This window comes from Mauremys reevesii, linkage group 1 (genome assembly GCF_016161935.1).
Source record: "Mauremys reevesii isolate NIE-2019 linkage group 1, ASM1616193v1, whole genome shotgun sequence".
In the NCBI taxonomy this organism is placed as follows: domain Eukaryota; kingdom Metazoa; phylum Chordata; order Testudines; family Geoemydidae; genus Mauremys; species Mauremys reevesii.
Genome location: NC_052623.1, coordinates 129,622,336 through 129,639,624, shown reverse-complemented (window position 1 = coordinate 129,639,624; position 17,289 = coordinate 129,622,336). Strand labels below are relative to the sequence as shown.

Here is a 17,289-nt window from a genome sequence, read left to right as displayed (position 1 = left end):
GAGCCTACCTTAGCCACACTGGAGCTGCTCAAGCACCTCGAACCCCTCCTGCCCCCCAACCCTGCCTTGATCCCCGTGTCACCCCTGCTGCATCCCAACCCCCTGCCCTGAGCCCCCTCCTGCACACTGTACTCCTCCTGCACCCCAAGCCCCTGCCCTCAGCCCTCTGTCGCACCCAGCACCCCTCCTGAACCTCAACCCCCTGCCCTGAGCCCCTTCTTGCACACTACACCCTTCCCACAGCCTGCACTCCCTCCTGCACTCCAACCCCCTGCCCTGAGCTCCCTCCTGCACACTGCACCCCTCCTGCACCCCAACCCTCTGTCCCAGCTCTATATTCATGGTCCTCCTTGCAATTTCCCCACCCAGATGTCGCCCTCGAACCAAAACGTTTGCTCACTCCTGCTATGTATTGTGCATCTATAAAAACAGTGATTGTAACACAATTGATTGCAGAGAAGTAGTGACTTAATACATAGAACATTATAGCTATAATTGTGCATCTATAAAAAGAGAGAGCTCTCCTAATACAATTATTGCAGAGAAGTAGTGGCTATATATCTATAATTATGTTTTAAATTTATAGCGCACTTACCCCAAAGTAGGAGCTGTACAAAAATATAAGTACAACAAATCAAAACTCTGGAAACTAACACAGCTGCTACAAAGAAACTGCCCAGGCCAGGTTATATATTAAAGCAGAAGTACCCCAAGATTATCTCTGTTTCTCTCCTCCCTCAAAAAGGAATTAAATAGAATTATACCATTCCTAGGGCTTGTAATCTGGCCTTTAGATTATTCTATTACTTAAACTGACATCTTCCTAAGGATTAGAATACCCTATAAAACATGACAAGCTTGTTTATAAGTGGTTCACGCTTCATAATTTTTACATGTAAAGAATTATTCCCTTTCAAAAATGACAAAAATGTCAATTTATTGACATTTTCTCTTAAATGCCTGAAGTAAATTGTTGTCAAAGTGTTCTAAAGGAGGAGTAATTAAAAATAATGGTTCAGGAGGGTATCAGTTTCACATGAAATGTGACTGATTTCTCACTCTTCTGTTCCCTTTTAGTTTATGGGTTATTTTATTTTATTTTTTTCGTCATTCCTACCTTTGGCCGAATGAATTGGCTGTCACAGGCCAGATAGTGGCAAGCCCACGTGCAGCATACAGAGGATGAGTGAGCCCACACAGAGTTTCCCCTGCCTTGGTCTAAACAGTTGTAGTTGCTGTATTCAAATGAGTACAAGGGGTGCTGCTTTGGTAAACCCAAAAGGTGGAGACTGTCATCCCAGGCAAACAGCAAGAAGACATGGGCCAGGTTAAACCCTCCCAAATCCTCTCACTGATTGTCTGGTCACAATGTGTAATGGAGCAAGTTGCTCCATTCTCTGTGATTGCACAATCTGCACAGTCCTTCCTGTATGCAAAGCTTCTCAGGTCTACCTGAGCTTTCTATGGAGCGAATCAGCTCAATGCTACGCTTTTGCCCTAAGACAGCAATTTTTCAGTCTGAGAATGATATGGTGGTGGTTTCTGGCAGGTAAGATTTTCTTTGGTTTTCTCTTCTCTCCTGCCTCTTTTCTCCAACCCTCCTTAGAAAACAAGGAGTTATCTCTTCTCTGCTTCTCTTGTGTTGACTTGTCCCCTTTTCTTCCTTCTCTATCACTCAACTGTTTTCTTCCAGTTTTCCACTTCATGTTGATGGCTTCCTCCAAAGTAGTGTGTCCTCACTTCACTTCCTGATTATCTATCTTTTCACTCTTGTTCTCTCACCCAGGACTAAACATACAGAGGATTTGGCTAGTTCTCTGTTGACTATCAATAAATACATTCGGATACTATGGTGATGAGATCCAGCATAAAACCCTACAATCTTAATTATCTAATATTTTGACTTGTTTAGTTAGGGATTTTGATTAATTGCAGTTAACTCACACGATTAACTCAAAAAACATTAATCACACTTTTATTCACACTGTTACATTTAAATTGGTATTCTATTGTTTATTAAATATTTTGGATGTTTTTCTACATTTTCAAATATATTCATTTCAATTACAACACAGAATACTAAGTGTACACTGCTCACTTTATATTATTATATTTGCACTGTAAAAAACAAGATTTTTCAATTCACCTCATACAAGTACTCTAGTACAATCTCTTTATTGTGAAAGTGCAACTTAAAAATGTAGATTTTTTTTTTGGTTAAATAACTGCATTCAAAAATAAAACAATGTAAAACTGTAGAGCCTACAAGTCCATTCAGTCCTACTTCTTATATAGCCAGTTGCTAAGACAAACAAGTTTATTAACATTTACGGGAGATAGTACTGCCCACTTGTTGTTTACAATGTCACCAGAAAATGAGAACATGCATTCACATGGGACTTTTGTAGCCGGCGTTGCAAGGTATTTATGTGTCAGATATGCTAAACATTTGTATGCCCTTTAATTCCAGAGGACATTTTTCCATGCTGATAATGCTCGTTAAAAAATAATGCCTTAATTAAATTTTTGACTGAACTCCTTAGGGGAGAATTGTATGGCTCCGGCTGTATTTTACCCACATTCTGCCATATATTTCATGTTATAGTAGTCTCGGATGATGTCTCAGCACATGTTGTTCATTTTAAGAACACTTCTGCTGCAGATTTGACAAAACGCAAAGAAGGTACCAATGAGGAATTCTAAAGACAGCAACGGCACTCAATCCAAGGTTTAGTATCTGAAGTGCCTTCCAGAATCTGAGAGGGATGAGGTGTGGAGCATGCTTTCAGAAGTCTTAAGAGTAACATGCTGATGCAGAAACTACAGAATCCGAACCACCAAAAAAGAAAATCAGCCTTCAGCTGGTGGCATCTGACTCAGAGGATGAAAATGAACATGCCTCAATCCGCACTGCTTTGGATTGTTATCGAGTAGAACTCATCAGAAGCATGGACATATGTTCTCTGAAATGGTGGTTGAAGCATGAAGGGACATACGAATGTTTAGCGCATGTGGCATGTAAATATCTTGCATCGCCGGCTACAACAGTGCCATGCGAAAACCAGGTCTCACAGTTTTAGGTGACATGAACAAGAAGCAGGCAGCCTTATCTCCTGCAAATGTAAATAAACTTTATTTGTCTGAGCGATTTGGCCGTAAAAAAAAAATAGGACTGAATGGACTTGAAGGCTCTAAAGTTTTATATTTTATTTTTGAATGCAGTTACTTTTTGTACATAATTCTACGTTTGTAAGTTCAACTTTTATGATAGACGTTGCAGTACAGTATTTGTGTTTAGTGAATTGAAAAATACTATTTTTTTTACAGTGCAAATATTTAATCAAAAATAAATATAAAGTGAGCACTGTACACTTTGTATTCTGTGTTATAATTGAAATCAATAGATTTGCTATATTTGGAGTGTGGGAGGGGGCTCAGGGCTGGGGACGAGGGTTGTGGTGTGGGGGGGTGTTAAGGGCTCTGGCTGGGGGTGCGGGCTCTGAGGTGGGGCTGGGGATTAGGGTGTTGAGATGCAGGAGGGGGCTCAAGGCTGGGCCAGAGGGTTGCGGTGCAAGGGCTGGGGGGAGGAGGTGCTTTGGCTGTGGGTACAGGCTCTGGGGTGGGGCTGGGATAAGGGGTTTGGGGCGCAGGCTGCCCTGGAGCTGTGGCAGGGACAGAGGATTCCCCCCAGCCCTCTCTCACCGCAGTAGCCCGGGGTTGGGGGACAGGCAGAGAGGCAACTCTCCCCTCTGCATGCCTGCGCAGCCCTTAATAGCCTGCTGCATGGCCACGCAGCTTAGGGGGAACTTAGGCTGCAATCCTACACAGACAATTTCCGTACCCTTCAGTTTCCTGCTTTATTTTAATTCTTACCTTGTGAACCCAAGATATGAAAAATCTTGTCATGTTTTAAAATAATTTGTCTACTCTATTAAAGATTAATTTCCTCTTTCATCTTCAGTTTTATTTTCAGAGAAAACAGAAACATGCAGCCAATAAATATTCTGTAAGGCTGGTCATTTTTCCCAGAACTTTTGTATGGGGGAGGGACTTGCCATTTATGAAATTGGTCAACTTTATTATTGATCTCAGCAGAGCAACTTGATTTTTTTTTTTGGAGTTGGTTCTAAAATTATTTAGGTTCCTGAAACGTGGAATGGATGTATTTTATAAATCTAGAAAAATAAAAAGGTAAAAGCACAAGTATATACAGAAGAATGCTGTGTGAAGAAAAATAGATACGCTAATGATTCCAGCATGATGAAGAGTTAACACACTCGCCTTCAAATGTGTGGGCAATCAGTTAATATAAGTAGTTTGTGATAAAATTAGCAGTAAAAACAGGTGTCCTGTTGGGTAGTAGTAAAACCCGATGGTCGTGTTTGACCAGGTACTCTCTAATTAATTTCCCTACACCTGTAATTTTCTTTTTTCAAGTTGAGTAATTTTATCCATTACAAAACTATTAAGTAGTTAAGGAAACAGCTCATTTTAATCTTATTGTTAGCAGTAAGATACGTAATCTCTTGTGCACTGGAGGCAATGCTCTAATATTTCATAAGGACGTTTCTATCTGAAAAATCTGGCCACAAATAAGTTGTGAAGGTCGGAATCCAAGAAGATTCCAGCTCTCTATTCTGTGCTTCATGCATTGTTTTCTGTTGTAAAGTCCATAGTCAAATGCTGGAATCTGGCTCAGTTTGTAGCACTTGACTAATTAATGTGAATGAAAAATCAAACCCTAAAATGATATGGTTCTATTTTTTTGTTTTGAATTTTTCATTTTTCAAGACTGATTGCATACCTTGTAATGCATTATAGTCATCTTTCAGGCTACTGCTAGATGGCACTAGTGTGTAAAGCAATGCTGTGTCTGGATATTTGGGTGTTAGATTGTATCTTCTAAAAATCAGACATTTTCTAAATTTTAAAAATAATACCCCAAACTTCTTATGGTAAAAACTGAAGGAGTGTCTTCAGGCGAATGAACAGTTTCAAGAAATGCTGGGCATGTAGAGGAGAGTGTTTGAAAATATATTCTGACAGTTCTGTTGGAGCAAAACATCTTTTAACTTTTACCCCATTTAAAACATTAACAACAATCCTTGAGGGGGCCACTTAGGGATCTGGGGCAAAAATTGGTCCTGCTAGTGAAGGCAGGGGGCTGGACTCGATGACCTTTCAAGGTCCCTTCCAGTTCTAGGAGATTGGTATATCTCCACTTATTACCTTTATTATTAAACTCCTACAGTAGGAGCCCTGTTTTAAAGGATTACCTCAACAGTCTTTTCCTTTCTAATAAACACCCAATTTAAAATCTCAGGCCTGACTCTTAAAAAACTGTTTCTCTCCCCCCCACCTCCCTGAGAGAGAGAGAATTTGTGTGTGGGGGGTTGTTTTTTATTTCAAATGCAGTTATAGTGGTGGGATACAAAGCTTTGAAATGATTTTTCTCATTCATTCTAGGAGTACTTTTGTCAAATTTTGACAAGGAGTAAGACTCTATATACCTCTTCTGTGATGGAGATGCTCCCTTTTCCCATTTCAACTCAAGAATATTCTTTTGACTACTTAATTTCAGGGAAGTGCAGGTCTTCAAAAATGAAAACAGGATTTTTATTTTCACACTTAAAAAGAATCTCAAGCTAGTGAAGCCAAAGAAACTCTGAAAGAGATGCAGCACAGATGTTTCACAGAGAACAGTTCAGAGTTCTAGTTCATTACAACAATTAGTTATCTATTGTATATAGCATAGGCAGCTGAATTACCACTTAATAACATTCCTTAATAACAGTGCTTAACCTTGGATAGTAAAGATAAATTTTGAATGGCTAGAAATGTATCCTGACAAAACAATAAATGAGCCCTGAGTCAAAGCAGATAGTTAAATGTGTGTGTATATGTAATATAGTGTAATTCAAGTGTTTGCTTGAATTACATTGCAGAGTGTTCAAATTTTAGCGGACCTGTGTATCTGTGGAGAGAGTATACAACAATAAATATTTCTAAGGCCTGGTCTACACTAGGACTTTAATTCGAATTTAGCAGCGTTAATTCGAACTAACCGCTCAACCGTCCACACCAGGAAGCCATTTAATTCAAACTAGAGGGCTCTTTAGTTCGAATTTGGTACTCCACCCCGACAGGTGGAGTAACGCTAAATTCGACATGACTAGCTTGAATTAGGCTTGGTGTGGATGCTAATTGAACTTAGTAGCTCCGGGAGCTATGCCACAGTGCACCACTCTGTTGACGCTCTGGACAGCAGTCCGAGCTTGGATTCTCTGGCCAGCCACACAGGAAATGACCCGGGAAAATTTGAATTCATTTTCCTGTCTGGGCACTTTGAATCTGACGTCCTGGTTGGACATCGGGGCGAGCTCCGCAGCACCTGCAACGATGCAGAGCTCTCCAGCAGAGGAGTCCGGGCAATCCCAGACTAGAAAGAGGTCCCCAGCATGGACTGACCGGGAAGTCCAGGATCTGATCGCTGTGTGGGGCGAGGAGTCTGTGCTCTCGGAGCTGCGCTCCAGCAAGCGGAATGCAAAGACCTTCGAGAAGGTCTCGAAAGCCATGAAAGACAAAGGATACAGCCGGGATGCGATGCAGTGCCGCGTGAAAGTGAAGGACCTAAGACAAGGGTATCAAAAAGTCAGAGCGGCAAACGGACGCTCCGGAGCCAAGCCCCAGACATGTCGCTTCTACGAGCCACTGCATGCCATTCTAGGTGGGTCAGCCACCAGTGCCCCACCAGTGACGGTGGACTCCGAGGACGGAATAGTGTACCGGGACAGTTCCTCCTCGATGTTCGCCGATGGGGAAGATGAGGAATGGTCTTTGGAGGACGGCGTAGGCGACAGCGAACCCACTCCCGCTTTCCCTGACAGCCAGGATCTCTTCATCACCCTCACAGAGATCCCCTACCAACCGTCCCCGCCCGTTAACCCGGACTCAGAATCAGGGGAAGGATCAGGCGGTAAGTGCTACAAACAGGGAAACATTTATTTTTTAAGAAACAGGTATATAAAAAATAGAAATACTATATAAAAAATTTTAAATCTCAAACTATACAAAAAGTAGGTCCACACATATAGGAATAGAGCAATAATCCTCTTGGGACAGTTCAAAAAAGCTCTCAGAGAGCAGCTCGAAAAGCCTCAGCAGGAGGTTCCTGGGGAGAGGTGCCTTATTGGGTGCTCCGTGGAAGCACACTCTTCTGCGCCAGGCCATCCTAATGTAAAGGGGGATCATCGCCTCCACAAGCATGGCAGCATATGGTCCTGGTCTGTGCAGGGCTTCTCTTAGCATCCGCTCTCTCTGACTCCGAGTGACACGCCTCAGGGTAAGGTGGTTCTGGAAGTGCTGCATCTAATTAGGGCAATTAGTGTACTGTTACTATTGTGAATGGTAGACTTTAACTTTGCATAAGAATGACCCTCGCTTAACAGCCACTTGTTGGAGGCCACAGAGGAAAAGCATACAGTGATCTTTCCCATGCACTGCCGGGAGGGGCTGGAAAAGGCTCAGACTTTATGCTTTCCAGATTGCCTTTAGCGGGAGGGCACAGCTATCCATTAACTGTTAAGCAGACTCTACTGTAAGGCTTACCAGGACTGGCTGCTAGACGGATTCAGCTGTCCCTCCCCGCTTGGCGTCTCGCCTGTGCAAGACCGCAACCACTGAAAGCGTATTCCGAAATCTCGAACTTGGCCTGAGATCTCGTGAGACTAGGTGCCCTGTATGGTCTTGTTCACAGAAACTGACTAGACTGTGTTCACTGTTTGCAAACATGTATCTGTTCAAGGAAATCACTTACTTTTTCCCATCACACAGCTTTGGCTCTTTCCCGGACTGCCCCGTCATCCACCTCGCAGAGGCTGGCTAACATTAGGCGGCGAAAGAAAAAGACTAGGGACGACATGTTCGCGGAACTGATGGCCTGCTCCACAGCCGAGGCGGCAGAGCAGAGACAGTGGAGGGAGACCCTGTGTCAGCAGCATCGCACACACATCGAACGGGAGGATAGGTGGCGGCAGGAAGACCAGCAGGCGACTCAAACGCTGCTTGGTCTAATGAGGGAGCAAACGGACACGCTCCGGCGCCTTGTAGATGTTCTGCAGGACCGCAGGCAGGAGGAGAGAGCCCCCCTGCACTGCATCTGCAACCGCCCTCCAACGCCAAGAAGTCCTGTCCCCCCCTCACCCAAAGTTACAAGAAGGAGGGGCGGTAGGGGCCGTGAGAACTGTCACTGCACCGCAGCAGAGCGCTAATGTACAAGACACCTCTCGCGCTCTACATTTGTACAAGTTCTTCCCTTACAGGATCACCCAGTCCCAAATCCAAGTTTCAACCCCCCACTGTGTATAACATTATTAAAAGCGGTTTGCTGTTACTCTCTGTTTCCGTCACGTTTCTCGTGTCAGAAGACTTTGTGGGGGGGGATTTTTAATTGCAGTGCATAGCCCACATTACCAGGGTACAGACTTGGGGGCAGGGTCAACTGCAGGGCACACACAGACTGCAGTCACTAGGCACAAGGGTCAGTCTGTGTGGTGTATGCTGCCCCGGGTCATTAGTTGATGTGTATGCTTGTCCAGGGTCCTGGCGCCTGCCATCCCCGAATGTAAAGGCAGGCTTCCCTTACCATGCACTTCGACCGTAGCCACGAGCCTCTCCGCTGCCCTGAGCCCCAAAAAGAGCCCTCATCCAGGGACAGATACTCACCCGTCCCCCACACCCCTCACCCCTTCTAACACCCAAACCCACAGCCCACAGCCATCATGCAAACCCCTATCCAAAGACGGCACCCCTCGCCCCTTCCTGCAAACCCACCCATTCCTGCAAACCCACCCCTACATGCACAATCACTGTAAACCGTCCCCCACCCCACAGACCTATGTAGGAGCAGGAGGCTGTCCGTCCTGTATTGGACAAGCGGTCTGTACATCAGTGCACACCAAACCCAGCACAGTATGCTTCCATGTTTCAACCCAGGAACAGAAATGCAAAGTCAACGAAAGATTTCTTATTAATTACTGTTACATGTCATTAGTTTTAAAACGTGCTTTGGAAGTGGGGGAAACTTGGAGAACCGGGTTTGTGAGCTCAGATCTAACTCGACACATACAGACACAGGCCCATGATCTGGCTCTCTTAAAATCAAGTGGACAGTCACAGGTTACCCTGCTCTGCGAGGAAACTAGCTTTCAAAGCCTCCCGGATGCACAGCGCTTCCCGCTGGGATATTCTCTCGGCACGGGTGTCTGGCTGATCGTAAACAGCAGCCAGGCGATTTGCCTCAACCTCCCATCCGGCCAAAAAGGTCTCGCCCTTGCTCTCACACAGATTGTGGAGCACACAGCAAGCAGCAATAACTACGGGGATATTCTTTTCGCTGATGTCCGAGCGAGTGAGTAAGCTCCGCCATCTCCCCTTGAGACGTCCGAAAGCACACTCCACGACCATTCTGCACTTGCTCAGCCGGTAGTTGAAGAGCTCCTTCTCACTGTCCAAGGCGCCTGTATAGGGCTTCATGAGCCAGGGCATTAGCGGGTAGGCCGGGTCCCCGAGGATCACTGTAGGCATCTGCACATCCCCAACCGTTATTTTGTGGTCCGGGAAGAAAGTACCTGCCTGGAGGCGTTTGAAGAGACCAGAGTTCCTGAACACACGCGCATCATGAACCTTGCCCGCCCACCCGACAAAGATGTTGGTAAAACGTCCCCTATGGTCCACCAGTGCTTGCAGCACCATTGAAAAGTAGCCCTTTCGGTTAATGTACTCGCTGGCCTGGTGGGCTGGTCCCAGGATAGGGATGTGAGTCCCATCTATAGCCCCACCACAGTTTGGGAATCCCATCGCGGCGAAGCCATCTATGACGACCTGGACGTTTCCGAGAGTCACTACCTTTGAGAGCAGTTGCTCAACGATTGCGTGGGCTACTTGAATCACAGCAACCCCCACGGTAGATTTGCCCACGCCAAAGTGGTTCGCTACTGACCGGTAGCTGTCTGGCGTGGCAAGTTTCCAGAGGGCTATGCCCACTCGCTTCTGCACACTCAGGGCTGCTCGCATCCGTGTGTCCTGGCGCTTCAGGGCAGGGGACAGCAAGTCACACAGTTCAAGGAAAGTGCCCTTACGCATCCTGAAGTTACGCAGCCACTCTGTTTCATCCCAGACCTGCAGCACTATGCGGTCCCACCAGTCCGTGCTTGTTTCCCGGGCCCAGAATCGCCGTTCCACACCATGAACTTGACCCATTGCCACCATGATCTCCACGGCGCGGCGTACCCTGCTTTCTGAGAGGTCTGCGCCACTCTCCTCACCATGCTGCCGGAGCCTCCTCGCCCGATTTCTCAGCATCTGACTGTGGAAGAGGTGGACGATAAGGTGCGAGGAGTTGACAACGGCCATAAGTGCAGCGATGATCGCAGCGGGCTCCATGCTCGCAGTGCTGTGGCGTCCGCGCTGTAACCGACCAGAGAAGGGCGCGATCAGATTTCCCGCCGGCGCTTTCAGGGAGAGAGGGCGTGATTGACGGTTCAATGACGACAGTATCCCAAAACCGCCCTCAACACATTTTTCCCCCAGCAGGCATTGCGAGCTCTACCCAGCATTCCAATGGGCAGCGGGGACTGCGGGAACTGAGGGATAGCTTCCCACAGTGCACCGCTTCGAAAGTCGACGCCGGCCCCGTTAATGTTGACTCAGAAGTTCGAATTAGTGTATTTAGTGTGGATACACAAATTCGACTTCATAAGGTCGAATCCACAAATTCGACTTAAGTAGATTCGAAATAGTCTTGTAGTGTAGACAAGGCCTAAGCAAACTGAGCTTTAAAAAGTAATCAAACACAAGTTTGATGGATCCCTATTTATTTTTAGACTGGAACAAAGTTCAAAGCCATATAGTTTAGTGCAGGGGGTCTCCAATCTTTTTACACACAAGATCACTTCTTGAGCTTAAGATCAACCCAGGATCTACCTGGCCCTTTCCTCGAGGCCCCACCCTGCTCACTCCATCCCCCCCTCCCTTTGTCGCTCGCACTTCCCAACCCTCACTCACTTTCACTAGGCCGGGGCAGGGGGTTGGGGTGCGGGAGGAGGTGCAGGCTCTGGGCTAGGGCTGAGGGGTTCAGAGTGTGGGAGAGGGCTCCGGGCTGAGGCTGGGGCAGGGGGTTGGGGGGCAGGAGTGAGGGCGTAATCTCTGGGAGCGAGTTTAGGTGCAGTGTGACCATATGACGCCTGCACCCAATCTCCTAGAATCCACTGGACATTTCATGACTTTTACTTTTTATTAGTGTCATTTGTGGTTTATAGATCCAAAATCCTTCTGGGATTGTTGCAAATCAGTGTAGCATTCTCAACTGTGGGGTGTGCATGGCTGAGCCTGGGACAGGGGGTTGGGGTGCAGAAGGGGTGAGGGGTACAAGCCCTGGGAGGAAGTTTGGGTGCAGGAGGGGTCTCCAGGCTGGTGCAGAGTGTTGGGGTGCAGGAGAGGGTGAGAGTTGCAGGCTCTGGGAGGGAGTTTGGGTGCAGGAGCGGGCTCTGGGCTGGGGCAGTGGGGTTCTGGTGTGGGATGGGTATGGGTATGGTCCTTCAGCTGTGTTTAAAGGGGAGGGCTGGGATCCTGCTGAAAGTTGTCATTTCCAGACACGTGGGGAGCCTTAAATAGCCACAGGGATAGGGTTGTAGGGCACCTGATGACTAGCAGAGATCTGAGTACAAAGTTAAACACTGAATCAGCGGATTCAAAGTGGGTTTTGTCAGTGGCAGGAGCTTACTGGAGGTTGTAGCAGCATTACACAAATGCCTCCTTGCATGATGCTGAAGTTACTACTATTGCTGTTCTTAGTATTACTAATACTATTCTTGACTGATCAAAAGTGCCCGCATTGTACAAGTGACTCAGACCCAGGACTACAATGCACTATAAGGAACCCAATTTTAAATTGTCTGAAAAGTTATTCACTGCATATTTAAGCTAGTTTGGAGGATTTCAGCTTTTGAGAAGATGACAAAATTTGCATTTCCATACGAACTGCAAGCTTTGTGGGTTAAACTGGCAGGGTGGATGCAGTATCCAGGATTAGATGAAAGCAGTGTACTTACTGATTTTTTTTTGCCTATTTCTCTGCCTTTTTTCTTACAAAATATAATGTTTATACTCAATGTTTAAATTCTAATTATAAATATTGGAAATTTCCTAGCATGAAAATAAGATGCAAACATAGGAATATGAATGGATAAGTAGAATGAACAACATGATTCTAAAAATCTTCAGCTGGGGGTTTGGATGCAGGCAAGGTTGCAAGGTGCATGCTCCGGCTGGGAAGCATTTACCACAAGCTGCTCCTGGTCAGCGGCGCAGAGGACTCAGGCAGGCTGCCTGCCATGGCCCCATGTCACTCCCAGAAGTGGCTGGCTGCTGGCATGTCTTGCGTGCGGCCCCGGGTGTGTGTGTGTGTGTGTGTAGTGGGTATCTGTGAGCTACCTGTGCCTGCAAGTGCTGCCCCCACTGCTTACGTTGCCCAGGAACCAGCCAATGGGGGCTACATGAGTGGGCTGCAGAGATATGCGAGCAGCCAGCCACTTCTGGGAGCAGTGTGGGGCCACGGCAGGCAGGCAGGCAGCCTGCCTGAGCCCGCTGCGCCACCAGACTTTTAGCCCCGGAGATCGCAACTGACTGGCCAAGGCTCCAGGATCGACCAGTCGATTGCAATCGATGTGTTGGTGACCACTGGTCTAGTGAATAGAGCACTGTACTGGGAATCAGGAAACATGATTTCTATTCCTATCTTTATCACTAACCTCCTATGTGACCCTGAGCAAGTCATTTCACTTCCCTATACCTCTGTTGTAGGAGTTCAGAGTAGATAATTACAATGGCCTTTCCTGACCTTGTATGAAATGATTAAAAACAGCAATATTCTTGACTTGCCACTTGTAATATACATTTAGAGCTTTGTGAACTTCCCTGTTCCAAACATTAGTGTGCCTATAGTATTAATTGTAATTCTAGTTTCAATCCAGCCATTTAAAACAGTAAAGTTTAGATGTTATGTTTTTGTTGTTTTTCTTAGAACATGGACGCTGTGTGGCACACCAGAATACCTTGCTCCAGAAGTGATACAGAGTAAAGGTCATGGAAGAGCTGTGGACTGGTGGGCTCTAGGAATTTTGATATTTGAGATGCTGTCAGGGTAAGTGTTTCTCTGGTGATACTAAGTACATAACGTTCACTCTATTTCAGTATTCTGAATAACAAGTTTGAAATATCTTGGGTATATGTTTAGTCTACTACTAATTAGATTATCTTGTCTTACTGTGAAGAAAAGAATTAAGAGCCTATGAGAGAGACTGCAAAGATGTACTCTATTAGGAATGCAAAAGAATTTAGCCATACAGCTCCCAGTAACCTGACTGGAGATTCTGAAGCAAAATCCCAGTTTACAGTTATGAAAATATTCTGCTCAAAATTCTGCAATTCTATATTCTCCCATCATGGAGTTCAGTTTGAGCCTCCATAAAGTATTTATTTAATAATCAGTTATACCTTTCTCAACGGTTGAGCGTCCTGCAAACTAGCACTGTAACTTGTCTTTTTGGCAATTCTTTGAAGAGAAGTGAGCAAGCTTCATAAAGGGTAACTCACCTGATTTACAGTTCAAGAATTAAGAAAATATATGTACATATTTAAACACATTTCTCTTTTCCTTTAAAAAAAAAACAGAGGTATGATCAAACTTCATTATTTTCTACCCTCTCACTCTAACTTATATTTCAGTTGGAAGCTTAAGGATTTTTTTAGAGTTTAGATTTTGTACATGGACTGTTCTTGTGCAGAGAGAGGCTACTAGTTTGCTCTAAAGAGCCTGGTTTAACTTTAAGACTGAGACTTTAACAACTATATCAAAACCCTCTCCTATCTTATGGAAGTTGGAACATGGCAATTGGAAAACAGATTCTGCATTATTTCATTTTGTGCACTCTGTTATGGTGCTTTACTTCTTTGGATGAAAAGTTTATTACTAGTACAGTAAATTCCAAAAAGATGCAGGAGAAGAAGGAGAGGGGTAAAAAAGTAAAAGCTATCTAGGGATTCTTTCTTGAGTTCACATGCTTATAAACTTTTTCCAACAATATTTTGGGATTCACTAGATGGCGGTGTTCTCAGAAGACAAACTTAAAATCTTTGCCACTAAAGAAATATTTCTTGACATTACAAATACATTCATTTAAGTATTTCAGTTAAATATTAAGGAGGAAAATTGAAACTCTCTTATGTTGGGTTTTTAATCAATGCAATTTTTAAAATGAAAAATAAAAAAGGAAAATTAATATAGTACTTCCTGTTTCAGCTATTTGATTATACTGAAAATAAAAGCCCAATTGAGTATTTACTTGTATATTATATATAAAGACTTCAAAAATGTTTTTAAAAACTATACCTTTCTTTGCATGTGCACTGCATGTCTGCTGAAAGTATACTGGAAAAAAAAATGAGGACTGATGGAATTTTATTACTAATGCTGCCATACAGCAGTATAAAAGGGTATCTCTTTGGGCCGCACATGTGTCTTGTGCCTCTTTGTGCTCCTGTACAAGGGTATGAAGAGTAGAATGGCTGTAACCCTCCGTCATTTCCCATTTACTGCCTGTGGCAGCAAGACAGAACCCACCGAGTATCTGACCTACCACTCTCTTCCGAGACTTTAAACAGGTTCTTTTTTAAACGTTTTAGGAGACAAAATCTTATCTCATACTTCCATTCCAAAGATGTCCTCCTCCAGCCCTCCTCCCCCCGCCCAAGAAAAAATAAAGAAAATCCAAACTAAGACATTGGTCTAGGACCCTCCTGTACACAACCTAGTATAGGAGGGCAAGGCACACCACACGAAACTGCCGTGCCTTCATGGTGGAATCTAAAACTTCAGGATTCAAACCCTGCCTATCCTGTAATGGGTTAATCCCCTTCAAGAACAGATGTAGGTGATACCTCTTCTGCCTAATGTCAAATATTGGTTATTTAACAAGTTAGATGTGTCGATCTGTAGTCATGTCATCAGTTATGCTGCAAAATGAAAATTCTCTTTTAATGAAGGGATATTGGCATGAATTATGGGTTGTTTTTATAAGGTAGCTTTACATGATACTGGAGCTTACCTAAATATACAGGGCAGTAGGTTATCTACTGTTCTTTTTTTCCTACAATTGTCAGCACTTGGATTTATCCTTTAAAAAAAAAATTATGGGGAGGAGGGGCAGATGCTTTTATAGTACCTTTTTAGTGGCAAAATCCATATTTAATCCTATGAGATTGATTTCAGTGCCATCCCATGGATCAGTCAACAAAGGAGTGGTTTACAATTGTCTTTCTATCGAAATTTTCAGTGCCACAACACGCCTATGATTAAGGCTTATATTTTATCATGGATTTTTTTAGTAAAAGTCCATGGACAGGTCATGGGCAATAAAGAAAAATTCAAAGAAACTGTCCCTGACTTACTGAAAATATCAGTGATGAAAAGGTGATTTAAAGTGGACTTGGAATTTTCATCTGAAATTAGTGTGGTTTGTAATCATTTTAATATCTTCTGGGACTTAACCCCAGATTTGTGAAGCAGTTGTGCAGAAAGTTCTGACTCTTGTACATAGTGGAACACAGAAGCCATGGGAAGTCATAATGAAGCAGGGTCAGGCAGTCCCCAGGAAATTTTACCTATCCCTTATGTGGCTTTGAAGTTTAAGACTGAAACATTGAATTTGACATGGTATTTTATAGGGAGGCAGTGAGGAGAGCAATGCAGGGGATGTACTTTTGTCAGCCTTCGTTCCTAAACAGACAGTGCTACTGTATTCTAAGTCAACTGTCGCTGTTTTTTAAGATTGGCAGCTTCATTAATAGCTAGAGAATTATTATAGTGGTCAAGCCTGGAGATCACAAATATGTGAATCACCATAACAAAGTCTGAACATGACAGAAGGGACACGGCCAGCTTGCCAGCTGTAGATGGAAAAGGGTGCCTACCATGTCTGTGGCTGTTGGGGTATCCAGAAGCAATGAGAACTCCAGGTGAACAGTGATCTGCAATGGGTTCAAATTCTGGCCAGGCCTACGCTGTGAAGAGACATGGTCAACTTTAATAATAATACTAAAAAAAAAAAAAAAATCTTGATTTTTTTTAATCTATTATTGTGACAGGTCATACTGAGATTACAGAAGCTGAAAAAGAATAGAGGGCTTTTTTTTCATTTTATACATTTGATAACTCATCGATTTCACTGATTTTTCTTATGTTTGTATGAGTCTTTAACACAGCAATGGGGAGAGAAACTTTTAAAAAATGAAGGGGGAGATGTTTGTAAAATCACAAATTTAATAGACACTCGGGCAGGTGAGGTATCTGCATCTTTTTTTAATGACTAATTTCAAGTTGGTGTGGTGTCCCATTTAACTTTGCTGTCTGCTCCTTTTAAACTTATTAGGGACATTCATCAGATAACTATAATGTTGACTTTTTTGTTTTGCAGTTTTTTTTAAAGGCTAACAAGCTTTACAAGGAAAACATGCTAACCTTCTTAAAAGTTGCTGAATGTGCTATCATATGTTGCTTAGTCTTTCTTTTGTTTTCTTTTAATAGTTCCACTTGGGTGCTATCAGATTTTCCTCTCATGCAGAATATGGTTGCATGTAATAGTCCCCATGTCAATAGCCCTGAGATGTCAATATTCTCAAGAATAGATGAAGAAACTCCGCCTCTGGGAATGTATTTGATATGTAGGAGTTGAATAAAAGGGGTTGAATATATATATATATATATATATATATATATATAGTCACAAAGAAAATCCCTGCTCCACTGCTGGTCATAGGTATTAATCACATCACTAGTGGAAAGTCTGATTAGAGTAGTATCCTATAAAATGAACACAATACAATGGAGTGCTTTCTAACCATAACTGAGCATTTAGCATTTTATAAATAGGACCAGTCTTCTAAGATGCTGCCATCTTGGTTTTTCTCTGAGATTAATATTAAAGGTCAAAGCTGTGGTAAGCAATTAAGTCTTTGGAAGAGAAAACAAATATATACTCCAACAATAGGATACTGCTTATAAAATGTGTCTGCAATTGTCAACAGTAGGGAATTATTGAAGCACAAACTTGCATTCCAATATCATTATAGTTTAACTGAATGGAATCCAGATGTCAGCATTGCTTCCTGCTCCAGAAGCTCTCTAAGCAACCGATGGAGCACACATCTGTCCTATGTAGCAGTTACAATTAG

General features: G+C 43.7%; 1 protein-coding gene across 1 annotated transcript in view; it reads left to right on the top strand.

Annotated features, from left to right (window-relative positions):
* Positions 1–17,289, top strand: part of PRKX (protein kinase X-linked) — a 111,602-nt gene that overhangs the window by 69,781 nt on the left and 24,532 nt on the right. Inside the window, exon 4 of the mRNA XM_039513257.1 lies at positions 13,082–13,201. Coding sequence (XP_039369191.1) covers positions 13,082–13,201 — 120 coding nt within the window. The remainder of the gene's footprint in view (positions 1–13,081; positions 13,202–17,289) is intronic.